The sequence below is a fragment of the Salmo salar genome, chromosome 02 (assembly GCF_965601325.2).
Source record: "Salmo salar chromosome 02, fSalSal1, whole genome shotgun sequence".
Taxonomy (NCBI): Eukaryota; Metazoa; Chordata; class Actinopteri; order Salmoniformes; family Salmonidae; genus Salmo; species Salmo salar.
The window spans coordinates 26397663-26425592 of record NC_138292.1 but is presented as its reverse complement, the minus strand read 5'-3'; the positions used below and the strand labels follow the sequence as shown (position 1 = coordinate 26425592).

At 41.9% G+C, this 27930-nt stretch overlaps 1 protein-coding gene and 1 long non-coding RNA gene across 3 annotated transcripts in view; both read left to right on the top strand.

Annotated features, from left to right (window-relative positions):
- Positions 1 to 9417, top strand: part of aplp1 (amyloid beta precursor like protein 1) — a 50467-nt gene extending 41050 nt beyond the window's left edge. The window contains exons 5-17 of one of the 2 annotated variants that reach the window (XM_014156283.3): positions 29 to 219; positions 295 to 662; positions 1465 to 1592; positions 2092 to 2166; positions 2286 to 2444; positions 2872 to 3000; positions 3596 to 3695; positions 4068 to 4235; positions 4365 to 4388; positions 4509 to 4573; positions 4965 to 5030; positions 5186 to 5329; positions 6101 to 9417. In XM_014156283.3, coding sequence (XP_014011758.1) covers positions 29 to 219; positions 295 to 662; positions 1465 to 1592; positions 2092 to 2166; positions 2286 to 2444; positions 2872 to 3000; positions 3596 to 3695; positions 4068 to 4235; positions 4365 to 4388; positions 4509 to 4573; positions 4965 to 5030; positions 5186 to 5329; positions 6101 to 6199 — 1716 coding nt within the window. In that variant the 3' untranslated portion in view covers positions 6200 to 9417. Of the gene's footprint in view, positions 1 to 28; positions 220 to 294; positions 663 to 1464; positions 1593 to 2091; positions 2167 to 2285; positions 2445 to 2871; positions 3001 to 3595; positions 3696 to 4067; positions 4236 to 4364; positions 4389 to 4508; positions 4574 to 4964; positions 5031 to 5185; positions 5330 to 6097 lie in introns of both variants that reach the window. The other variant, XM_014156273.2, reaches the window with a different exon arrangement.
- A 1143-nt stretch (positions 9418 to 10560) lies between these two features.
- Positions 10561 to 27574, top strand: LOC145860568 (uncharacterized). Its single transcript, XR_014380524.1, has 3 exons — positions 10561 to 10677; positions 11011 to 11174; positions 26473 to 27574. It is a non-coding gene; the product is annotated as an uncharacterized LOC145860568 (long non-coding RNA).
- The last annotated feature ends 356 nt before the right edge of the window (positions 27575 to 27930 follow it).

Sequence of the window (27930 nt, the reverse complement as noted above, 5' to 3'; positions counted from 1 at the left end):
CAGATTTCTCTCATCCTTTCTGTTTCAGGCCTGCACAGCAGACAGTCTGGAGCTGCATAGTTATGGGATGCTGTTGCCGTGCGGCGAACGTTTCCGTGGGGTGGAGTATGTGTGCTGCCCGGGGAGGGGCGGGTCCAGTGGCAGGGGGGAGACAGAGGGAGGGGACGTTCTCCCAGCAGGACCCCAGGCCCTCACCCCTCAGGTTAAAGTCAACACAGGGTGAGTCCCATTACCCCTGCTGTGTTTGTGGTGATGATGATGATCATAATGTTTGACCTTGTACCTCATTCCCAGAGTCAAAGTGACAACACCCACCCCAAGCCCCTCTCCTGACACCGATGTGGACGAGGCAGACATGGAGGAGGAAGACGATGAGTTGGTGGAAGAGAATGAGCAGGTGGTGGATGAGGAAGAGGAGGAGGCAGTAGAGGATGATGAGGAAGAGGAGGAGGAGGAGGAGGAAGAGGAGGAGGAGGAGGAGGAGCAGCAGCAGCAGCAGGAGGTTGCAGCAGCAGTGAAAGACCCAGAGGAGTATGAGTACTCCATTGACTCTGGCCCCTACCAGGCTTCTGACTACACAGACTCCTTCTACTATGAGAAAGGCCAGGGTCAGACTGGTCGCAACCCCTCCACATCCCCACCCCAGACCAGGGGAGACAGCCGTGAGTAACCATCTACCTTCTATTTCACAGTTACATCTTCGCCCTGTCCAGAAACAATTCTTAGCCCCTAATTACCACCTCTCAACTAGATCTGAGAGGATTTCATGGGCATAAGCTTTATAAGAATACCACTTTGCCCTAGATGGAATTTGATCCATATTGTCTATATTCTTACCTACAAAAGTGGAGAAGTGGGGTATTAAGTAGTGTCTAGGTTTTGTGTCTAGTGTGGACCTTTCTCTCTAAAGGCCAGTCTCAGTAAGGGAATAGACTGTAGTTGCTACCCTTAGAGTGGTTAACAGGGTAGTAAAAAGACTGGGTAAATGCTGACATTACTCTCCCATCTCCCACTTACTCTTACTTACTGGGGAATGAACTGTAGTGCCCAGTTAGCATCTCCAATACTTTCTCTCTCACACACTATCTCTCTGTAATAGACTAACGATGATTACACATACGCACGCATGCATGCAAGGGCGCGCACGCACGCACGCACTCACCATGCCTATCTGTCTGGCTGGATATAGCAGACAGGAGTAGCTGGCTGATGTATTTACAGCACTACACGTCTCCAACTCAATAATGCTGACTGTTCACCCTACTATCTGGATCAATGGCTGTCTGGTTCTCTCTCTCTCCCTGGGTAATGGCAATGATTGGGCTATCTTTCTGTCTCCCTCATCTTCCCCCTGTCTTTCATTCTGCTGCACTGCCTGTACCTCCATCTCTCTCTCTCTCTCTCTTCTCTTTTGTTTTCCATCCTCTCATTCTCATCCTCTTCTTATCCCCTTCTCCTCTGCAGTACCCACCCCTCGCCCCACAGATGGTGTGGATGTTTACTTCGAGATGCCAGGGGACGACAGTGAACACGCCAACTTCCTGCGTGCCAAGATGGACCTGGAGGAGCGGCGAATGAAACGTATCAACGAGGTAAGGTGGGCAGGGAGGCTGGTTTGGACAGGCAATGAACCAATAAGATGAAGCCAGGCCTGCTGTGCTGTTTCCATATCTGTGATCTCCTACAGAACCCACTGTTGACAGTCGGGGGCAAATTGCTCTGGGACCTGAAGTGAGGTCTTAATGCAATATTAATATATTGGGAGAATCACAATTGAATACTCTTTGTGTCCTCTCTCCTCAACTGCTTCTCAAAACCGATTGGAGGAGAAGGTCGGGGGGGTGCTGGCTTTCTCATACAATGGGTTTTGAGAAGGAGGTGAGGAGAGAGGACGCGAGGAGTATACAATTGAGATTGTCCCACTGTTCAAGTGAACCAAGCCAAGTGGATACCCATAAACAGACAGACTTTCTTAGTAGCTGTAGATTGAGGTGGATATGGAGCATTTTAAACATCAGAATGGTTCTCAGTGGATTCCTGTCTGCGGAAATCTGTGTGTGAGAATGACGTTAATTCATCTTGCCTTTTCAGATCATGAAAGAATGGGCTGAGGCTGACAACCAATCCAAGAACCTGCCCAAGTCTGACCGCCAGGCCCTTAATGAGGTAAGAAGATGGAATAGGAAGAGAGGATGGAAGAAAGGAGAAGGGGATAAAAGATGGGAGACGGACACTCATATACCTATTAACACAACAATGATCCCCCTCCTCTCCTCTCCCCCCAGCATTTCCAGTCTGTGTTGCAGACTCTGGAGGAGCAGGTGGCAGGGGAGAGACAGAGGCTGGTGGAGACCCACCTGGCCCGCGTGGTGGCCACCCTCAACAACAACCGCAGACTGGCCTTGGAGAGCTACCTGACCGCTGTGCAGGCCGAGCCCCCTCAGGTCCGCAGACAGCAGGGGCAGCAGGGATATCTACATTTTCTTAGGCAGAGAACATGACTGTACAGAACTGCAACGCTGCTGGGTTTTTCACTCTCAACAATTTCCTGTGTGTGTCAAGAATGGTCCACCACCCAAAGGACATCCAGACAACTTGACACAACTGTGGGAAGCATTGGAGTCAACATGGGGCAGCATCCCTGTGGAACGCTTTCGACACCTTGTAGAGTCCATACCCTGAATTGAGGCTGTTCTTAGGGCAAAGGGAGAGGTGCAACTCAATATTTGGAAGGTGTTCCTTATGTTTGGTATACTCAGTGTATATTTGTTAGGCTGAGAGTATGAGTGGACTGTAGTGTATTGTTCATTTCTTCCACACCTTCTCCACCCCCTCCATTCTCTGACTATAATATCCCTCTTCTCTCAACAGCCGGAGCGGGTGCTGCAGGCTCTGAAGCGATACATGGCAGCAGAGCAGAAGGACCGCAGACACACACTGAGACACTACCAGCACATTGAGGCCGTCGACCCCCAGAAGGCTGAGCAGATGAAGTTCCAGGTGTGAAATGAAAATATACCGGAATATACTAGGATGAAAAGATACTGTACATCTTCCTTAAGCAGTGATGCTGCTTCATGAAAACTGATGCTCATGAAATAACTCTTAAAGGGGCAATCAGCTGTTGAAACAATAAATAAAAAAGTGTATCCCCGCCCCTGTTTCGGTAAAAAGCTGAGGGATCGGGCTGGAGAAATGTAACCACTCTCAAATTCATAGACAGAGCTATGGATACTGTGACTGACCATTCATGATATCAATTATGTTTTTGAGGCTATTGGAGTAAAACAAGCTTATAGGTTGGGTTCTAATGAGGTACCACAGTTGAGCTAAGCTCATGGGGCGTTTATAAATTATATTTGTCAAGAATCAATGGGTACATATCATTTATTTATATGTCCAAAAATGCATGTAGCAACTGCAGATTGCCCCTTTAACAAAATGATCAACACCTGATGTCATAATTATCCTTTACAGCAAAACTCATTTTCACTTGTAAATGTCAATACATTAAACCAACACACGACTCTTTCAGACTCGGTGGGGGCTTTGCCTTGTAATGAACCTAACCAACATTGATATCTTGGGGTTGCAGGTCTACACACATCTCCATGTGATTGAGGAGAGGATGAACCAGAGCTTGGCTTTACTCTACAAGGTCCCTGCCTTGGCTGAGGAGCTGCACGATGATATCCGTACGCTACACTCCTCTCTACTCTCCATGTAGACCAGGATGTGGGGTTACTGCCCCTGTCCTAATATTTATGTTTTAGTTCATTCATAAGACATTTAGAAAGAGATAAGCTAGCATTTATCATGTTGTAAGACATTCAAAGTTCAAAATACACATTATCTAATTATTAGGTTATTATTATCTTGAAATTTCTCTAGGGAACTTTCATTCAGAAAATAAAGGATTGGTGTATATAAGGTGTAAATAACAGTTTTACCGTAAATACATTATACTGTACTGTATATCAAGCTGGGTAGCATTTTAGTTTATTGTATTTCTCTAAACACCTTTCCTGTGTTTTAAAACCTGCTTGTTTCTCCCTCCATCCCTGTAGAGGAGCTGGTGAAGGCGGAGCGAGGAGACATCAGTGAGCTCATGACCACTTCCTTCTCTGAGACACGCACCACCGAGGAGCTGCTTCCTGCCGAGAGTGAGGAGGAGAAGGATGATGAGGAAGAGGAGGAGAGAGCCTTCCAGAACAGGCCCTACCCACCCCGCATCGGTACGGACACACACACACAGACACTCATGAATGCACGCATACACACAAAATGTTTCCTCTTCAAATAGTTCAGGAATTCATTCATTTATTTGAATACAAGCAGCAGTTAACATTTTTATTTTTCTCTAGACCCACAGCCCAACACTAAGAAAGGTGAGTTAAAGGGAAGGGACATGAAGTGTGATATTTGTCTGCCAAAATGTCATTTTCAAAGAAATAAAAAGTTGAAGTTGATCATGGCTGAATCTGTGTGTTTTCTGCTTCTGCACTCAGCCTCTACAGACGAGTATGACTATGCCACATCTGAGAGAAGCCCCACGTATGAATATGAGGAGAAAGTGAGAAACATCTATATTGTTTTTATTGCAAACATACACGTCACTTTACAGACATGGCATCCTACTTGCACTTGTGTTTACAGCACAGCCAAGAGTTACGCTGACGCACATTATGTCAATCATCTCTCCTTCTCTCCCTCCATCCCTACCCACTTTGTATCTCACCCCCTCATGTGTATATGGAAAAATAGCTTGTGTCGCACTGCAGCCTCCACGTGATAAACTGCAACATTTTTACTCACTTACTATGACATCCTCCCACAGCAGGAAGTCAACTCCCATAGATATGTAGTTAATGTGTTCTATTTAATTCTGTGGTACTTCCTCTGTAATGACCTATTAAATAACCCCCTCTCTCTCTCTTTCTCTCACTCTTGCTCTCACTCTCTAGATTAACACCTCTGTGGAGCTCAAGCAGGTGGTCTACAAGTCTCCTGAGATCCAGACAGATGAACTGGTGAGTCTGCTACCTAGATGTCTGGATGGGCTGGGTTGGGCGGATCCGTCCTCTCTTGTGGTATTGTAAGTCATTCCCATGATGATATCAACCTCTAATTTCTCCATCCTACCCTCTTTGTGCCCTCTCTTCGCCTTTTCTGTTTCTGTCCTTAGCAACCAGACGCCCTGGAGACGTTCAACCGCGGGGCCATGGTGGGGTTGCTCGTGGTTGCCGTGGCCATCGCCATGGTGATGGTGATTAGTCTGTTGCTGGTGCGCAGGAAGCCATATGGCACCATCAGCCACGGCATCGTGGAGGTAGGAGGCAGGGAATCCGACAGAACCTGGACACTTTGATGCTTTCAGTAGATCTCTTTATTGCACATTAGTGTGTGGGTTTAAATATTGTTTTGACTTCACTGACTAAGGCTTCCTCCGATCTCAATGCCATAAATGTTCTTCCTTGATCATCCATCATGATCATCATCCCTTCCAGTTCCATTACTCTCACAATTTGTTGATTAGTTGTTTGTTTGTACAGATTTTAGCTGTATGCAAAATAAAACTAAAACTAAACACAATCAATCAAATGTATTTTATAAAACCTTTTTTACATCAGAAGTTGTCATAGTGCTTTACAGATGCCCAGCCTAAAACCCCAGAGAGAAAGCAATGCAGATGTAGAAGCACAGAGGCAAGGAAAAACTCCCTAAAAAGCATAAACCTACTATAGGAAGAAACCTAGAGCGAAATCAGGCTCTGAGGGGTGGCCAGCCCTCTTCTGGCTGTCCAGGGTGGAGATACATGTGGCCATTAAGGCCAGATGGTTTTTGTTCATAGATGACCAGCAGGTTCAAATCATAACCATGGTGGCTATAGAGGGCGCAACAGAAACACATCAGGAGTAAATGTCAGTTGGCTTGTCGTAGGCAGGTATTCAAAGTGTCTCTCCCTGCAGCGGCAGGTAGGAGAGGCACTTTATGCTTATAGCACAATACAGTGTCTCCTACTTCCTGCTGATAGCACTTCCTTATACCGTAGCATTGTACTGTATCAGTATGACATTTGACCCTCTGTGTCTCACAGCAGGTTGACCCCATGCTGACCCCAGAGGAGCGCCAACTAAACAAGATGCAGAACCACGGCTACGAAAACCCCACCTACAAATTCTTTGAGCAAATGAACTGAGGTGGTGGGTGTGGCCTCCCGGTCATGCCCAATCACACGAGGCGCTCCCTTTCCTTGCTTCCCCTCCTAGGGGCAGTCCCAGTCACACCCCCTATGATGTATTAAGATGTATCATTACAACCAACACTTTAATGTAACTTGACAAGCAAATAGGGGGTATATGTCCCAAACCTCTGACCAACCATGTCCCCACATCAGTTTTTGGAACGTAAACCAGTAACAGAGACGTATTACCAACTGACCCATCCTCTTACTCTTCTGGTCTAGAATAAAGGGGTGGACATTAATGCCACAGTATAACAATCATCTCCTTTGGAGAGATTCACTCCTGTCTACTTGGATAGGAATGCCATTGGAATGGCTTGAGTTGACCCCCTTATTCTTAATCAAATTGATTGGTATTTGTCAGAAACTGACTCAATGTTGAACACTGCATTTTGCTTTCTTGTGTATGTCATCTGTTTATTCTTTATTGGATTGTGTTACAGCTCTGATTCATTATATTCCAGTACAGATAAATGGTGTAAAATGTGAACAAACAATATAGTATAACTGATCTAAAACTCCACACAAACTGGTTCTCTATCTAAAGCTGCAATGACTCTGACATGATGACCACCAAGCCAACCCCACCTCCATGAGTCAATGAAGGACATCATCTTTCAAAGCCAGGCACAGTTATAATGATTAAGCAGAGATGAGGAGGTTGGGTAGGGAATGTGAGATATTGAAGCTTGATTGACTTAGTTGTTACTTAGTTATTACTTACACCAACATATATTATCAATCCATAGTAAAATGGGTTGGTGGTCTTTTGATATTCAGCCCAACCTCATCTCCTTCAGTCTGTGGCATCTGACATAACCGGCACCCAGAGCCTATTCCATGTGATGTGAACTATATAATTGAACTAATGTACCAAATGTACCATTTAAGTTAAGTGAATGACTGCTACCAAAAAAATTGTAACAAAGTAATGAGAAGTCCATTATTTTAATGAAAGCATGCAGATTTGGTGTATGATGCTACCGTCTTTGTGTTGTTCCTGTTCTTTGCTTTTGATAAGATGGAAATGTTACAGATTAAAATGGACAGTGTAAATATCTTTAGAAAAAACATGACTTCAAAATAGACATTTCTAGAATGAATTTGCATCAATGTAATGGAATAATAACAAAAAATAAGAATACCTTGTGCTGTTCAGAGAGAGAGAGAACATTTTCCTAACATGGCTGATTGAAAACGGACTGTTGTAAAAACCAGCACAAGATGACACAATTAACTTCTGGCTGAATGTATTTTAGGTAGGCGTTGGACTCCATTTCCTCTTCGATAGTGCATCACTCCCCTAGTAGAACCCCAAGGACTAACCTGTAATCAGTAGACAAGCTACATGTCCAAAACCTTCCTCATTATCTCACTGTAGTTTAACACTGGATGTCTCTTTTCACTATTTGCAGGTTTGAATGAGAACAGTGGGATGTCAATCATTATTGTGGTGCAATGGACGTTAGCATTATGGAACATAGTGATGTTGGCAAACATGGTGATATTGGGTAACAGTTGCACGTAAGGGACGTACGCCGATGACTGGACTATTGCTCAGATTGGGTGGGACCACAATATTTGCTCTAGCAAACCTTAGTGAGTTATTTTCAGTTTATTGCTTTAAATTCAAGTTTAGTCTTTTTATTAGGGACATAGCAGGTTTCAGGCAGGATGAACATATAGACGCTGTATATAAACCAGTTGAATGTTAGTCCACTAGGGAGATGTGTTGTATCTCACTGATGCATCTGTCACAGTTATTATGATCAATATCATTCACTGTATATAGATAAGAAGGGATTGTCCCCTTTTCAATGGCTGATTGTTGACCTCTTGGATGGGTTTTATATTTAATTTATTTTCCACTTCATGACTTTGATACCAGAGAGAGTTCTCTGTGTTGGATGGTCACATACACAGTAGGAGATTTCTTCGTAATCCAGTGTCAACTGCAACTACTGTTGGCCTACTGTACTACAGATGATCCTAACCAAAGCCAATCATCTTTCACTACTCTCAGAATTCTGAAAATAGCACATTTTAAAACACCACCAGTCCTGAAACATCCTTAGAGGTTCATCATTTATTTATAACTCATGGCTAGGTTGTTCTGCTGTTGTGTACTCCATGAAACCACTGGTGACACAAGGGAGTCAATTATTGATCACATCAGAGGAGAGAACATCTCAAACCGTTCTGTTTCTTTATTCAAACACTGCTTTGAATATGGGGAAGATGAGTTCAAATATTTGACCTCAGAGATTTGAATTTTCCATGTATTGCTTTTGGATTGTAGGAATCACAGGTTGTGGTTACTGCATCAAGATAATTAGAGAGCTGAGGTAGTCTTTGTATAATTTGTACAGCTCTGTTTCGTGAAAAACGTATGTTCACAGTTTAAGTCAGTTGAACCTTGTATCGATACTACTGAAACCATAGAAGAGAATAAGCTTGCCTATGTTTCCCCAAAGACTCAAGGTTTTCCTACCAGCATTTAGCAGATGTAGAATAGTGTATACTGTAGTGACTGAACACACATTTGTATGTCCTCTCTTGATTAAGATACTTCTATGTTGGCCTTCCTCCCCTCCCCAGCCAATGAAAATGTAAACAATTATATGGAGAGTTTAATTGCTGCATTATTGCCTTTTACAATGCTGTGTTTTGGATGTAATTATGTATTTTTATTTCTAAGTAATAATCAATTGGATTGAGGGTCATGTTTTCTCACTGTATGAAAAATGTAGTAGCTTGTATAAGAATACCTATAGGCACCCTAAAGAGGTTTAGTGATGTCTAACAGTTCAGATACAGTAGATATACTCTGTTAGTAAGTCTATAACTAAATTGTCCATGGTGTGGCACCAAGCACAACTATGAACAAATGATTGCTCTGTCAGACACTGCTACTGACTGTACAGTATATGATTTGAACTCCCACCATTTTGACTATGCTCTGATTGGAATGATACTGATGACATCACTGAGGGAGCTGATCTTCAAATCCATTCAGAACTTGACCAAACACATGCTCTGCTCTAGAAGAGGTCAGACAACTGACTAGTTTGACCAATTGTCCCTGAGCTATGTTGAGTGTAATTCATGTGCAAGAAATCTGAGCAATGGAGATCTAATTAAAACTGTAATAAAATTAGAAATGACCCACGAAACACTGTTTCTTGAATCGCTGTACTTCACCTCTGAGCACAGGATGGGATAGTTGTCTTGATTTTATAATATCAGTCAGCATGGGATCACCAAGAGAGACACATGTGTTATGTCACAGCTATAACCAGAGAGATATTCTCTGGTTATAATAACACATTAATAAACACACCACCCACAGGAAAGTGGAGTGTTGTAAAGTGTGGCTTATGTTGTGTGGCTGGGTGTAGCCTAATGTATGATCTAGATTGGTGACGGTATCTATACTGTGTGCAACACTATAAACAGTGTGCTGCCATATTTGAGGTTTTGAGATTGAAACCCACCTTCATATCTGTACAAAACATAGCCAACATAGATAGTTAAGGGAATAAAACCTCAATTGTTCTGCAAATGTGTTTATGCATTTTTATGTCAGAACAGGGAGTTGAACACAACCACACATCAACCAAGCACCTATTTAGATTCAATAGAACATGAAGCACAATGACATCCTGTTCTTTCACCTCAAAATTTCCATTCCAGTATTTAAACATCACAGACTGTAACTCAGTATATGCAAGAGCAGGAAGTCAACATGGTTATGGTTTTATGGTTTGTTCTAGGCCAAATGACAACCCTCAGCAGCAATACTGTCTTAAACACTATAGACAATGGTTTTGCTTGTCTACTAAGTCAAATTCACTTGTTCCAATTGAATGAGTGGAATTCTTTTCTGTTTTTATCATAAAAATAAATAGTGTCAGCAGGCTCAGCACATGTTATTTGGTTGGAACGTTATTAGGCTTTAATTATGACTTTTGTTGAGTGTGTATTTACAACTACATTTGATAAATCATTAGCTATGTCAGTGGTCGCGATCTATTGGTCGATCTCCAATGAATTGCTATTCGATCGTCAAAAATGTCTGTAAAAAAACAACGATAAAGCATTCCTATTTTTGTGTATTCGTTTTGTGTTGTTCCCGTTAGATGCACTTGATTCAGCAGCCCTAGCGACTGGAAGCCAAAGCGTTCCTTGTTTTAACAATTTAATGTGTCTGCGGGTAAAACTCCGTCTTCCCGGCAGGCACAGAGAGCAAATCAAGTGTACCTGCCAGCTTACCACTGGCCAATCAGATAGCTCAAATCGCCTTGTTTGACTTCGACTCACTGTAAAAAGGAGCCTCGAACGCACAGCAAAGTTGATGCCGGTAGATTTCAAAACTTAAAAAAACATGACTAGAGAGAAAGTCAACGAATAGAGCAAAGAGCTTTTGTTTTTGAGTAAGTTCATATTTAAGTTGTTAGTCAGCAATGTCAAGACTTTGTTTAACACTTTTATATGCCATAAAATGCGCGTGCCGCTGCAATGAATGAGTATTGGAAAGTGTTTCCGATAAGCTTGCGTGGGTATTATTAGAGGCTTTTGTCTTTTTTAATATCAAGAAATATTTCACTTTCTCTGGTCATAGGAGTAACAACATGAATTGGTGCATGAGGCAAAAATAATGCAGTGCGACTTGAGTTTCGCCATCAGTTGGAAGACGGTGTCCCCACAGATCGAACAATGAGAGAGTTTAGCAATAAACATCTTTGGTGTCCCCTTTTCTCACGTAGGGTTTCCACAACTTCCGAATTCGCCAGACAAAGGTCCGCCCCCATTTGTTTTCAACCGGAGCACGCTGAGCAACGCGCAGCACGAACCCTGCTAGCAGAGCGATGGGAAAAGTTCAGCGCTACTTTATGCAAATAGAATGCTGACTCCGCTGTTAACCAATCAGGTGAGGAGTAAATCTTTGTTTGAAAATCTCCCACGCATGGAACAGTTCCGCCTGTCATTAGTTTCAGACAAGCGCAACCAAAAAAGATGGAGGATAGCCAATCATCGCTGTGTCTGGTTTTACAATTCTATATGATTTTGCTTTGCTACAACACGAGACAAAATCATAAGGTCAATGGCATGGAGGAGGATTTCAGAGATTGTTGATGGCGGGTGAAGAGCGATTTGCACAACAATATTTGCTTGCGCTGCTAGCTAGCTATAAACATCAAGCAACCTAAACCTCAAAACTGTGATCAAAGTCACCATTTATAAATGTGCTGAGTAAATTAAATTGTGAAATTTGCCAACCAAAGGATAGAAAAAAAAACCAGTTAACACGCATTATAACATTGTAAATTATACACCAAGCATGCATTTCCTATGTAATATGCTACCAATTGGATTATGGTATCTTAACATTATGAATCTTATATATGAAAGCTTAGGGCTATTTCATTATGTTGTCTTGACATTGATTATAGCTCACTTCCTGTAAAATACATAGGTCTACATTCACATAATCGCCTTGTTTGACTTCGACTCACTGTAAAAAGGAGCCTCGAACGCACAATTCCCTTTACTTTGGGTAAAGGGAATTGTGCCTTTGACTTGCAAAAAATGTATGTGCAAATCTCTCTTTACCCATCATTAACACCTCTGAAATACTCCATGTCACTGACCTTTTTTGTCTCTGTATTCTAAAATCATTTTCAGCAAATAAACGAGGTAGAATTACAATGCTCCCCATGCCACATTTTCCTTTTTGATATTTTTTATTAGACTAAAATTGCCAGCTCATTTTCATCAGATTAGTATGCTATATAAACAGTTCAATGTCAATAACATGTTCTAATATGTTTGTTCTGATTACACTGATAAAATCACCAATGTCTCTATTAAATTAGTTATATTTCTTTGTGCATTTATTTGGGAAAAAGGTCTTGCAATCAAGAGAGATCCTCTGAAAAAGTCTCAAAAGAAAGGTGCATAATGAAAATAGAAGTTTCGGGGAAGAATGGACAGAGAAATAAATGGGCATTCTTACCATCTTTCTCCACTGTCAAACCAGAGTGTTTTGTTCGCAACCAAACTGTTGCTGTTTGCAAATAATTTAATATTAGACATCCTTATAAATCTAAGCATGGCACTTTCAAAAGTTACCTTTCCACCCAGACAGAGGCTTGACCGACGCAGAACAACTTAAGCTTCAACTGCTGGCTACTCGTCTGTTGCTTAACCCAACAACAGAAGTGCTTCCCTAAAAGCTGCCTGTGTTTAATTTATTTATTTAACCTTTATTTAACTAGGCAGGTCAGTTTAAGAACAAATTCTTATTTACAGTGACGGCCTACCAAAAGGCAAAAGGCCTCCACCAGGGACTGGGATTAAAAATTAAATAAAAATATAGGACAAAACACAAACATCTTCTCTTTTCAGAAAATGAAAAGCTCAATTAATAGGGATGGCCAAGTCAATGTTTTTCTCTCCTCCAATATTGAAGGCTGCAGCTCAGCTTCAGAATGTCATAGCGAGAAATCAATACATCCAGATATGCATCAGTCACATCTTCGGTGTACATTTTAAAGCTTGTTTCTAGCATAAGGCAGCATGGAGTTAAGCGTTGTTATAGAACACTTTATATTATCTGGATACTTTTTTTTTTCAAAATATAAAGCTAACAATAGGTATCCTTTTTGCACTTTTCTTTAACAAAGGGTATGGCATACCCTCACTCAATTTGAACCCTGGTTTTAACCTAACACACCAAGCCCTTCCCAGACACAGAGGTATTTAAGGAGTGCATGATGACAGTATTGGAGGATTTGGCTATAACGACAAATGTATGGATATCATAATTGCGTCTGTCAAACCAAGCCCTCTTGTTATTAGCGAAGTTGAATTAAAATTAAGACAATTGTTGAAATGAATTACTTGCAGCGCCATTTGCTGTCCACCTCTGTTTGATTATGCCGCTCCAAAGCTGATGTCTGCCCTGTTGCCTTTTTAGTTGACTTTCTCCTGCACTCTCTCCTCATAACTTAATGATTGAAAAAGTGTCTGCCTCATAACATTGTAATACATTTGGTCTCCAGTCTATGGGCTACAGAACAACCTCATAGGCTACTACTCTTTCTACCGTAGCCTACATCCTTCATGTTAAATTAATTTGATGGCCCGTTGGTGGAGCGCCGCAGCGCTGCGTCTCCCCAACCGCACCCTGGAGAGGCGCGCTGGGCATGGGCAAGCTAAATATTTTGCGCCCCTGCCGTTGGCTTATCAGGGGGCGGCATCAACACTCACCTAAAATGCCCTTATGCCAATGGTTGACTGAAATTGTCATTGTTTTGGAGCAGAATTGTGTGAGGTTTTATGTGTTGTTGTTGGAGGTGCGTCTTGGTCAGTTTATCTCAGAAAGGCGACTGCCTAATCCTGCCAAATGAGCGTGCCCAGTTGCGATTTTTAGCATGTAAATCTTGGTGGGGCAAAAAGTAACAAGTGGGATGCATGTCAGCAAAGCCACAACACAACACTAAACAATACATTAATTGCACTAGGTGAATAACTGTGCCCTCAAACTGTTAGGGCCTACATAAAGCTGTCCCAACAGCAGTCCCAACATCTAACCACTGTTACACCTGGCTATCAGCTGAGCCTTGTCTGGCAGTGAAACAGTTCATTCAGCCTCATTTACTGCCTTTAAAAAAAAACATAGCTCATATGTGGTTTCTAATGACAATTGAGATGTACAAACTATGGCATAAGGGGACGACAAGCGTATAAGAGGCAATCCGTAATTTTGATTAAGACATTAATGAGCGAGCTAGGACAGACGTAGTCAATATAACTATTTGTTTAGCACTTTTGAAATGTACAGCGACAGAATTCAGAACATGGGCTGTTCTTACAGTGTTCTCCCTGTACACCAAGTCAGAACCATAGGATAAATAAAGAGGGCATATAAGCAGACAATGAAAGCTAAATTAAGACGGTTAAATATACCAAATTTTTAGGGTGAGGCACATGGGCTACTAACAGCTTACTACACAACATACACTTAGTATTACTTTTTTAGCTACAGTATACATGTCTCCCTGGCATATTACATAATTTATGTAGCAGCATACAAGACATTTTTGGACTCACTTTGTTGTGCTGTGCTCACTTGAACAGGAAGGTGGCACGACGGTCCTTCGTGGGCAAATTTTGTCATCAAAGTCTGGCATTTTCTGGATTTTTGGTGCATTCAAGACAACTGGGAACTCTGGGGGGGGGAAAACAAGGTTGAATCATGATGATGTCATTGATCTTCAGGTTGTAGATCTTGAAAGAGGCCTGAGTTCCCGACTTACAATTCCGAGTTGGATGACCGTTCAAAATGTATTCCCAGTTGTAGCTAATTTTTTCCAGAAATCCCAGTTGTCTTGAACTCACTGAAGTCAAGTTTTCGCAGTTCCGAGTTAACAGTTGTTTTGAGCGCGGCACAAATCATGCTTCATTGACAGCATGGCTAATGTTGAATGTTTATCATTTTAAACTTGGAAAAGAGACACTTAATCCCAGATTTGGGACCACACACACCCACTCCACTGAATAGCAGGCTAGTGATTGCTTTGCAATGCTTGCAGTTAGCCACTGTCACTGATTCCTTCCAAACCACTCATTGTTGAATTTGCTATTTCCAACTTGTGTAATGCTTATGGCCAATGAGCATTGATACGTTTTATCTATAATTTATCTTCATTTGACAAGGATTAAAAAGGATTTGCCGGTAGATTGTCGACTTGCCGGTAGATTGTCGACTTGGTCCATGATGATGACTGCTAGCTAAGATTTTGAAAATATTCTGTTGACATTATCAGTCCAATCAAAGCTACTGTAGATATGTGATTTGACATCATTTTATCTGTGGCCAATGACCTTGAGCCTTCTTGTATGGGCACTTCTAATGTAACTCTATGGCAGCAACCAAGGGGTTTGAATTTGAGGTCTACCCTTAGATGTTTTAGCTAAAAATGTGGGGCTCAAAACAGGCTCTGCCCCACCTGCCCTGATTGACAGGTCGCCACTGAGCATGCTGGCCATGATGGTAACATTCAACCATACAGGTTTCAACCGGAATATAGCGAAGACTATTTGAAACAAAGAGTTGGATTTATCTAACGTTAGAATCTCAGCTTTAGCCAGTGATGCCAGCACCAAGAAGGCAAATGACAAATACGGTGCCTAGCTAAGTTATTTTTCCATCAAGCCACCTAGCTAACTTTAGTTAATCTACTGAAACCCATATTTTGTATTACTGGCTGACATACTACTGTGTTACAGTGGGAGGAAATACAATTATTTTTCTGTTTGCTAACTAGCAATTACTAAAAATAGAATATATTTTGTATTGCGATTGTAAAACATCTTCTCTTTTTGGTTGTAGATATGGCTAGCTACTAAACAGCAAGCTACAACCAGCCAACTAAAGCTAGGTTTACTGGCAGACGTTAGCACGACTGGTGTCATGTCTTTGGCTATGCCGGATTAAGTGATATGACATGCTAACCTATAAAATCCTTTCTCTGTAATTAATATTACCTGATTAACCTCTTACATCTAGACGTTCCGCTAGCGGAACACCTGCTCCAATATCCAATGATAGGCGTGGCGCGAATGACAAATTCCTCAAAAATACAAAAACTTCAATTTTTCAAACATATGACTATTTCACAGCATTTTAAAGACAAGACTCTCCTTTATCTAACCACACTGTCCGATTTCAAAAAGGCTTTACAGCGAAAGCAAAACATTAGATTGTCAGCAGAGTACCAAGCCAGAAATAATCAGACACCCATTTTTCAAGCTAGCATATAATGTCACAAAAACCCAGAAGACAGCTAAATGCAGCACTAACCTTTGATGATCTTCATCAGATGACACACCTAGGACATTATGTTATACAATACATGCATGTTTTGTTCAATCAAGTTCATATTTATATCAAAAAACAGCTTTTTACATTAGCATGTGACGTTCAGAACTAGCATACGTTCCGGAGGAATTTGCTAACAATTTACTAAATTACTCACGATAAACGTTCACAAAAAGCATAACAATTATTTTAAGAATTATAGATACAGAACTCCTCTATGCACTCGATATGTCCGATTTTAAAATGGCTTTTTGGTGAAAGCACATTTTGCATTATTCTAAGTACATAGCCCAGGCATCACGGGCTAGCTATTTAGACACCCGGCAAGTTTAGCACTCACCAATATCAGATTTACTATTATAAAAGTTTGATTACCTTTTGTTGTCTTCGTCAGAATGCACTCCCAGGACTGCCACTTCAATAACAAATGTTGGGTTGGTCCAAAATAATCCATCGTTATATCCGAATAGCGACGTTTTGTTCGTGCGTCCCAGACACTATCCGAATGGTAAAGAAGGGTCGTGCGCATGGCGCAATTCGTGACAAAAAAAATCTAAATATTCCATTACCGTACTTCGAAGCATGTCAACCGCTGTTTAAAATAAATTTTTATGCAATTTTTCTCGTAGAAAAGCGATAATATTCCGACCGGGAATCTCCTTTTCGGCAAACAGAGGAAAAAATCACAAAGACGGGCGGCCAGGTCACGCGCCTAAGCCCACAGTCCCTTGATCGGCCACTTGAGAAAGGCGATAATGTGTTTCAGCCTGGGGCTGGGATGACGACATTCTGTTTTTTCCCGGGCTCTGAGCGCCTATGGACGACGTAGGAAGTGTCACGTTAGAGCAGAGATCCTTTGTAAAAGATAGAGATGGCAAAGAAGTTCCAGAAATGGTCAGACAGGCCACTTCCTGTAAAGGAATCTCTCAGGTTTTGACCTGCCATTTGAGTTCTGTTATACTCACAGACACCATTCAAACAGTTTTAGAAACTTTAGGGTGTTTTCTATCCATATATAATAAGTATATGCATATTCTAGTTACTGGGTAGGATTAGTAACCAGATTAAATCGGGTACGTTTTTTATCCAGCCGTGAAAATACTGCCCCCTAGCCATAAGAGGTTAAGCTAATCATGTAAATGTAATTAACTAGAAAGTCGGGGCACCACGGAAGAACGTTTATAGAGCCGTTATCTTCCGAATAAACTCTTAAAATACTTAGTAATACTTTACATCGGTAGCAGTCAATATTAACCCTTATCTTATTTTCAGTCTCATAATGAAAGTTGTAAATTCTTGGCTATCTTCACAAACCCTGGCTAACAAGTTGAACCAGCAATACAAAATTGGGTTTAATTATTTATTTACTAAATACCTAATCACACAGAATTACATATACACAGAATACAAATTATGTTAAACAGAAAACGTCCCGGTAGACGGAACAGATATGATGGCTGGTTACACAAAGGAAAGGGGGTTAGGCTTGAATGAAAGAGTGGGAAGACTTAGGAATAAAGAAACAGCAGCTATGCTATCGTAAATACATTATCTTATGCATTCTAAATTACCGCCCATTTGGAAAAGGAAAATGCAATAAATATTTACTCTGAGCTGCGCTTCGGTAGATTGGTCGTAGATGCTGGCCGGGTTGGCCAACAGATCTTCCTGGCCTCGGAAGAATGTCTCTGGTGGTAAATTGGATACGTGGTGGTATCTTCGTCTGTTTGTTAGACTGGGTCCGTCGTCCGTCCTTTCCTAGCCCACGTCTACAGCGGCCGCTGCTAACTCAACGGCTAGGAAGTATCACTTCTGTAGTGAATAAGCTCAAAGTTCATACCATTCGCCACCAAAGCTCACGCCGAGGTTGGCTTAGTTCTGTACTTGACATGTGTGTCCTTCTAACGTAGAGGCTGCAGACCTCACGTGCTGGAACAACCTGGTTATCTTTTCGTCAAAGGCTTATATAGTGGAGAGGGGGGAAGGATGTGTTTCATCGTTTATAACCCCTCCTCTTCACAGGGGTGGGCCACTGATCAAGCAGGGCACTTTCCTTATGAAAACCCAAATCTCTCATTTGGAAGCTAAAATGACATTTAATCTCCTAACAAACAATTTCAATATCAAACATTTCAATTGCATAACAATTCCATGTGACTCTGATAACTAGAGGGTGTATACTTTCCCAGGTACAGTTTATGTTGTCCTGTCATCAGTCATAATGTCTCAGATGACAACCGAACCTGACATACATACTCATTACGTTCCAAAGCATATTTCCAACTGGTTTTATTACCAAAATATGGTTCCTTTCCCCATTTGTTTGATGTTCCCAGACTCTCTATATTTAACACAGGCTATTCAAGTCTTTCAGTAGGGTCAGAGAGAGAGGGGAAGGGAGAAAGGTATTTATGGGGGGGTCATAAACCTTACCCACAGGCCAACGTCATGACACTGGAGTTCTCAGGGATTGAAAAAACAGCGATTTTCTGGAAAGATGGCGGAAGCAGATGTTGAAGTAGATTCTCTAACAGTGGTAGAATCAAGGAGAATTGGAATATTGTCCAAAAGAAAGGAAAACGAAGCAAAGTAGAGTACAGTGACGAGAATGTCACTTCGTATCTTGTAGGAGTACGGTTTATAAATGAGGAGCAGTTGATCGAATTACCAATCTTGAAGAATCCATTTGAGATATCCAAACTGGTGGAGAGAGTGCTGGGAAGAGTGAAGGCTGTGAGGATCACGAGAGACAGGTTGGTTTAGATTTTTTGTGCTTCTGAGGATCAGAAGAAATGTGTGTTGCATCTCACCTGATTTGATAAGTTTGAAGTGTCGTGTGTGTCTCTTAGGAACAGGGCACCCCTCAAGGAGGTTATAGCTGGAGTCTCGTATGAAGTAGATGTTGAAGAGATTAAACATTTGCCTGGAGTGATTGATGCACATCGGATGAATCGTGAGGTGAATGAAGAAAAAGTGAAGAGTATCTGTTCTTTTTTAATATGGAGTCTATCCCTACTCAAGTGCAGTTAGGGTATATTAACTACAGAGTCAGAGCATTTATCCTAAGACCAATGCAGTGTGATCATTGTAAAGCTTTTGGTCATGTTTCAAGTGTTTGAACCCTGTGGTACCCCCATAGAGACTGCCAGAGGTCCTGACAACAGGCCCTCCCATTTGGCACACTGAACTTTATCTGAGAAGTAGTTGGTGAACCACGCGAGGCAGTCATTTGAGAAACCAAGGCTGTTGAGTCTGCCGATAAGAATACGGTGATTGACAGAGTCGAAAGCCTTGGCCAGGTCGATGAAGATGGCCACACAGTACTGCCTTTTATCAATGGCGGTTATGATATCATTTAGTACCTTGAGCGTGGCTGAGGTGCACCCGTGACCAGCTCGGAAACCGGATTGCACAGCGGAGAAGGTACGGTGGGATTCCAAATGGTCAGTGATCTGTTTTTTAACTTGATTTTCGAAGACTTTAGAAAGGGAGGGCAGGATGGATATAGGTCTGTAACAGTTTCGGTCTAGAGTGTCACCCCCTTTGAAGAGGGGGATGACCGCGGCAGCTTTCCAATCTTTAGGAATCTCGGGCAATACGAAAGAGAGGTTGAACAGACTAGTAATATGGGTTGCAACAATGGTGGCGGATAATTTTAGAAAGAGAGAAGGTCCAGATTGTCTAGCCCAGCTGATTTGTATGTGTCCAGGTTTTGCAGCTCTTTCAGAACATCTGCTATCTGGATTTGGGTGAAGGAGAAGCTGGGGAGGCTTGGGCGAGTAGCTGCGGGGGGTGGAGAGCTGGGGTTGGGGTAGCCAGGAGGAAAGCTTGGCCAGCCGTAGAGAAATGCTTATTGAAGTTCTCGATTATCGTGGATTTATCAGTGGTGACAGTGTTTCCTAGCCTCAGTGCAGTGGGCAGCTGGGAGGAGGTGCTCTTAATCTCCATGGACTTTACAGTGTCCCAGAACTTTTTTGAGTTAGAGCTACAGGATGCAAATTTCTGTTTCAAAAAGCTAGCCTTTGCTTTCCTAACTGACTGTGTGTATTGGTTTCTGACTTCCCTGAAAAGTTGCATATCGCGGGGACTATTCGATGCTAGTTCAGTATGCCACAGGATGTTTTTGTGCTGGTCGAGGGCAGTCAGGTCTGGAGTGAACCAAGGGCTATATCTGTTCTTAGTTCTACATTTTATGAAAATGCATGCTTATTTAAGATGGTGAGGAAATTACTTTTAAAGAACATCCAGGCATCCTCTACTGACGGGAGGAGGTCAATATCCTTCCAGGATACCCGGGCCAGGTCGATTAGAAAGGCCTGCTCGCAGAAGTGTTTTAGGGAGCGTTTGACAGTGATGAGTGGTGGTTGTTTGACCGCGGACCCATAACGGATGCAGGCAATGAGGCAGTGATTGCTGAGATCCTGATTGAAAACAGCAGAGGTGTATTTAGAGGACAAGTTGGTCAGGATAATATCTATGAGGGTGCCCATGTTTATGGATTTAGGGTTGTACCTGGTGGGTTCCTTGATCATTTGTGAGATTGAGGACATCTATCTTAGATTGTCTTACAGACAACCTGGACATCTTCCTGGAGTGGATTCTAGATACAGAAACATAATTCCTTTCCCTGCTTGTGTCATTGTAGGTGAATTGTATCCCTCTCGAAGGATTAGACATTATGCTTGATTTCAAGCAGATTAATTTCAGGAGCTGAATGGCCTTTTGATCATAGCACTCCTCCCACAGCTTTACAAGTATTCCCTGAATTTACTGTATGTTTCTAGGCCTAGGCTACACTAATGGTCACGCTAGTCAGTCGCCTGTTTTACCTGTCCATGAAGTGTTCCAAGGCAATACCTGTGCAGTGATTTGAAAGCCAGTCTGCTGCACTCTGTACGAATGTATGTTTTACACTTCAGATTTAACCAGGATTAAAGTGAATATTAAACTTGATTGGGATAAATTATTTATGAAATATTAGCATAGCATACAGTAGCATTAGAATGAACAGCCTAGGCCTATAGATAGATATAGGCTTTGTGTCATACTGTAGGTAGCCGATTGCATTACCTCATCTATCACTATTCATATCATACACCCATAAAGATACATGTAGAAAGTAGGCCTTGTAAAATAGCTAATTATAATAAAAAAAAGATCACATGTTCTTCTGTCATATTGATCATTTTGTGTTAAAGCTGCAGCCTGGGATTTGAAAAACAGCAGAGGCTGTTAAAGCTTTCATTTTAATACAGTCTAGGATTTTAGCTAACACCTGAGGTATGGGGCTGAAATGTAACCACTCTCGTTTATAGACTGAGCTATGAATGGAAAGACTGATCAACCATTGGATGTTTTAAAGCTGTACAGTGTTTGTTTATAATTACAGTACATTGTTTACAAACAATGGAGTAAAACAAGCTCTTATTTTGGGTTCTTATGGGGTCAGACAGTTGAACCTAACAATGATCAATGGCTATCTAGTTCATTTAAAAGTCCAATAATCGATGCACTAACCAAATCAATTTCATAGTAATTTGCTTCACACAGGTGGCATTTGAACTGGTGCTGGGCAAGAGACGTGTAGCCTACAGCAGTAACATGGCCAATTCATTTTTGAAATAGCCTACTTTCCATTTGTTTTTGTTTTTTTGCATTTGGTTTCACAGGATGTATCTTTTAAGCCAGGATCAAAGTGAATAGTCAACTTAATCATGATAAATTGTATATTAATCAATAGCATAGTGGCCTACAGTAGCTATAGAATGAACAATGTAAAGTTGAAAATAAAATAAGAACTAAAGAAACATTTTACATTCGATTTTGATCCCCCATGAAGCCACAAGATTTTATCTGACCGGTTTTGCAAGGCGAACCATGAACTACAAAACTCTGCAGCCTACAGTAGACTAGGCTAACCTATGTGGCATTGGTAGCCTATTTCATTAACTCACCTATCACTATTCATATCATATACACTCAATGGCCAGTTTATTAGATACACCACCCGTTCACTAAAATGGACCGTGATTCATCACTCCAGAGAACTCATTTCCACTGCTCCTGAGTCCAATGGCGGCGAGCGTTACACCACTCCAGCCAACGCTTGGCATTGCACATGGTGATCTTAGGCTTGTGTGCGGCTGCTCGGCCAAGCGAACCCATTTCATGGAACTCTCAACAAACAGTTATTTTGGAACTCGGTAGTAAGTGTTGCAACCTCAGCACGCAGCGGTACTGTTCTTGTGTGGCACACCACTTCACAGCTGAGCAGTTGTTGCTCCTATTTTATTTATTATTTTATTTCACCTTTATTTAACCAGGTAGGCTAGTTGAGAACAAGTTCTCATTTACAACTGCGACCTGGCCAAGATAAAGCAAAGCAGTGTGACACATACAACAACACAGAGTTACATATGGAGTAAACAATAAACAAGCCAATAACACAATAAACAAGTCAATGACACGGTAGAAAAAAAAGAAAGTCTATATACAGTGTGTGCAAAAGGCATGAGGAGGTAGGCAATAAATAGGCCATAGGAGCGAATAATTTCAATTTATCAGATTAACACTGGGTTGATAAATGAGCATATGATGATGTGCAAGTAGAAATACTGGTGTGCAAAAGAGCAGAAAAGTAAATAAAATAAAAACAGTATGGGGATGAGGTAGGTAGATTGGGTGGGCAATTTACAGATGGACTATGTACAGCTGCAGCGATCGGTTAGCTGCTCAGGTAACTGATGTTTAAAGTTGGTGAGGGAAATAAAAGTCTAACTTCAGCGATTTTTGCAATTCGTTCCAGCCACTGGCAGCAGAGAACTGGAAGGAAAGGCGGCCAAATGAGGTGTTGGCTTTGGGGATGATCAGTGATATATACCTTCTGGAACGTGTGCTACGGGTGGGTGTTATCGTGACCAGTGAACTGAGATAAGGCGGAGCTTTACCTAGCAAAGACTTATAGATGACCTGGAGCCAGTGGGTCTGGCGACGAATATGTAGCGAGGGCCAGCCGACTAGAGCATACAGGTCGCAGTGGTGGGTGGTATAAGGTGATTTGGTAACAAAACGGCTGGCACTGTGATAGACTGCATCCAGTTTACTGAGTAGAGTAATGGAAGCTATTTTGTAGATGACATCGCCGAAGTCGAGTATCGGTAGGATAGTCAGTTTTACTAGGGTAAGTTTGCGGCGTGAGTGAAGGAGGCTTTGTTGCGAAATAGAAATCCGATTCTAGATTTGATTTTGGGTTGGAGATGTTTAATATGAGTCTGGAAGGAGAGTTTACAGTCTAACCAGACACCTAGGTATTTATAGTTGTCCACATACTCTAGGTCGGAACCGTCCAGGGTGGTGATGCTAGCCGGGCGGGCAGGTGCGGGCAGCGAACGGTTGAAAAGCATGCATTTGGTTTTACTAGCGTTTAAGAGCAGTTGGAGGCCACGGAAGGAGTGTTGTATGGCATTGAAGCTCGTTTGGAGGTTAGTTAACACAGTGTCCAAGGAAGGGCCAGAAGTATACAGAATGGTGTCGTCTGCGTAGAGGTGGATCAGGGAATCGCCCGCAGCAAGAGCGACATCATTGATGTATACAGAGAAAAGAGTTGGCCCGAGAATTGAACCTTGTGGTACCCCCATAGAGACTGCCAGAGGTCCGGACAACATGCCCTCCGATTTGACACATTGAACTCTGTCTGCAAAGTAGTTGGTGAACCAGGTGAGGCAGTCATTAGAAAAACCAAGGCTATTGAGTCTGCCGATAAGAATATGGTGATTGACAGAGTCGAAAGCCTTGGCCAGGTCGATGAAGACGGCTGCACAGTACTGTCTTTTATCGATGGCGGTTATGATATCGTTTAGTACCTTGAGCGTGGCAGAGGTGCACCCGTGACCGGCTCGGAAACCGGATTGCACAGCGGAGAAGGTACGGTGGGATTCAAAATGGTCAGTGATCTGTTTATTAACTTGGCTTTCGAAGACTTTAGATAGGCATGGCAGGATGGAAATAGGTCTGTAAAAAGAGAGGGTCCAGATTGTCTAGCCCAGCTGATTTGTACAGGTCCAGGTTTTGCAGCTCTTTCAGAACATCTGCTATCTGGATTTGGGTGAAGGAGAAGCTGGGGAGGCTTGGGCGAGTAGCTGTGGGGGGGGGGGGGCTGTTGGCCGGGATTGGAGTAGCCAGGAGGAAGGCATGGCCAGCCATTGAGAAATGCTTATTGAAATGTTCGATTATCCATGGATTTAGGTTGACACAATAACAGCACTTACAGTTGACACGGGCAGCTCTAGCAGGGCAGAAATTTGAAGAACTGACTTGTTGGAAAGGTGGCATCCTAGGTCGGTGCCACTTTTGAAAGTCACTGAGCTCTTCAGTAAGTTCATTCTACTGCCCATGTTTGTCTATGGAGATTGCATGGCTGTGTGCTCGATTTTATACACCTGTCTGCAACTGGTGTGGCTGAAATGGCCAAATCCATTCATTTGAAGGTGTCGTGTCTTTGGCTATGCCGGATTAAGTGATATGACATGCTAACTTATAAAATTATTTCTCTGTAATTAATATTACCTGATTAAGCTAATCATGTAAATGTAATTAACTAGAAAGTCGGGGCACCACGGAAGAACGTTTATAGAGCTGTTATCTTCCGAATAAACTCTTAAAATACTTTGTAATATTTTACAACGATAGCAGTCAATCTTAACCCTTGTCTTATTTTCAGTCTCATAATGAAAGTTGTAAATTCTTGGTTATCTTCACGAACCCTGGCTAACAAGTTGAATCAGCAATACAAAATTGGGTTTAATTATTTATTTACTAAATACCTAACTAATCACACAGAATTACAAATACACAGAATACAATGATGTCATACAGAAAACGTCCCTGGTGAACGGAACCTGTATGAAAGCTGGTTACACAAAGGAAAGGGGGTTGGGCTTGAATGAAAGAGCGGGAAGATTTAGGAACAGAGAAACAGCAGCTATGCTATCGTAAATACATTATCTTATGCATTCTAAATTACCGCCCATTTGGAAAAGGAAAATGCAATAAATATTTACTCTGAGCTGCGCTTCGGTAGATTGGTCGTAGATGCTGGCCGGGTTGGCCAACAGATATTCCTGTAAACTCTTAAGAATGTCTCTGGTGGTAAATTGGATAAGTGGTGGTATCTTCGTCCGTCTGTTAGACTGGATCCGTCGTCCGTTCTTTCCTAGCCCACGTAAGCAGCGGCCGCTGCTAACTCAACGGCTAGGAAGTAGCACTTCTGTAGTGAATAAGCTCAAAGTTCATACCATTCGCCACCAAAGCTCACGCCGAGGTTGGCTTAGTTCTGTACTTGACATGTGTGTCCTTCTAACGTAGAGGCTGCAGACCTCCCGTACTGGAACGACCTGGTTATCTTTTCGTCAAAGGATTATATAGTGGAGAGGGGGAGGGAGGTGTTTCATCGTTTATAACCCCTGTCTCTTCACAGGGTTGGGCCACTGATCGAGCAGGGCACTTTCCTTATGAAAACCCAAATCTCTCATTTGGAAGCTAAAATTACATTTAATCTCCTAACAAACATTTTCAATATCAAACATTTCAATTGCATAACAATTCCATGTGACTCTGATAACTAGAGGGTGGATACTTTCCCAGGTACAGTTTATGTCGTCCTGTCATCAATCATAATGTCTCAGATGACAACTGAAATGAAATCCATACTCATTACGTTATCAAGCATATTTCCAACTGGTTTTATTAACAAAATATGGTTCCTTTTCCCCATTTGTTTGATGTTCCCAGACTCTCTATATTTAACACAGGCTATTCAAGTCCTTCAGTAGACTCAGAGAGGGGGAGGGAGAAAGGTATTTATGGGGGGGGGGGGGTCATAAACCTTACCCACAGGCCAACGTCATGACAAAGGGGTGTCCACACACTTTTGTATATATAGTCTATTATGTTATGTTCACTCAGCTGTGCTTCAGAAGTAATACAACAAGTTATATATTACCGGTGTGATCATTGAATTGCCCTGCCAATGTTGTTCTTCTGAAAATTCTATTTACAAAATGTACATGTGGCCATTGCTAGATCATTTTTCAAGACGTTTAAATGTTCAGAAATAACCAGCAGGGTCAAATCATAACCATGGTGGCTATAGAGGGTGCCAAACAGTTCAACACCTCAGGAGTAAATGTCAGTTGGCTTTTCATAGGTAGGTATTCAAAGTGTCTCTCCCTGCAGCGGCATATAGCACATTAGTGTCCCCTACTTCCTGCTTATAGAACTTCCTTATAGCGTAGCACCTACTGTATCTGCATCTGTATGACCTTTGACCCTCCGTGTCTCACAGCAGGTTGACCCCATGCTGACCCCAGAGGAGCGCCAACTCAACGATGCCGAACCTCCGCTACGAAAACCCCACCAACAAATTCTTTGAACAAATAAACTGAGGCGGTGGGTGTGGCTTCCCGGTCATGCCCAATCACATGTTGTGCTCCCTTTCGGTCTTAGTCACACCCCCTATGATGTATTAAGATGTATCATTACAACCAACACTTTAATGTAACTTGACAAGCAAATAGGGGGTATATGCCCCAAACCTCTGACCAACCATGTCCCCACATCAGTTTTTGGAACGTAAACCAGTAACAGAGACGTATTACCAACTGACCCATCCTCTTACTCTTCTGGTCTAGAATAAAGGGGTGGACATTAATGCCACAGTATAACAATCATCTCCTTTGGAGAGATTCACTCCTGTCTACTTGGATAGGAATGCCATTGGAATGGCTTGAGTTGACCCCCTTATTCTTAATCAAATTGATTGGTATTTGTCAGAAACTGACTCAATGTTGAACACTGCATTTTGCTTTGTTGTGTATGTCATCTGTTTATTCTTTGTTGGGTTGTGTTACAGCTCTGATTCATTATATTCCAGTTCAGATAAATGTGAACAAACAATATAGTATAACTGATCTAAAACTCCACACAAACTGGTTCTCTATCTAAAGCTGCAATGACTCTGACATGATGACCACCAAGCCAACCCCACCTCCATGAGTCAATGAAGGACATCATCTTTCAAAGCCAGGCACAGTTATAAAGGTTAAGCAGAGATGAGGAGGTTGGGTTGGGAATGTGAGGTGTTGAAGCTTGATTGACTTAGTTGTTACTTAGTTATTACTTACACCAACATATATCATCAATCCATAGTAAAATGGGTTGGTGGTCTTTTGATATTCAGCCCAACCTCATCTCCTTCAGTCTGTGGCATCTGACATAACCGGCACCCAGAGCCTATTCCATGTGATGTGAACTATATAATTGAACTAATGTACCAAATGTACCATTTAAGTTAAGTGAATGACTGCTACCAAAAAAATTGTAACAAAGTAATGAGAAGTCCATTATTTTAATGAAAGCATGCAGATTTGGTGTATGATGCTACCGTCTTTGTGTTGTTCCTGTTCTTTGCTTTTGATAAGATGGAAATGTTACAGATTAAAATGGACAGTAAATATCTTTAGAAAAAACATGACTTCAAAATAGACATTTCTAGAATGAATTTGCATCAGTGTAATGGAATAATAACAAAAAATAAGAATACCTTGTGCTGTTCAGAGAGAGAGAACATTTTCCTAGCTGATTGAAAACGGACTGTTGTAAAAACCAGCACAAGATGACACAATTCACTTCTGGCTGAATGTATTTTAGGTAGGTGTTGGACTCCATTTCCTCTTCGATAGTGCATCACTCCCCTAGTAGAGCCCCAAGGACTAACCTGTAATCAGTAGACAAGCTGCATGTC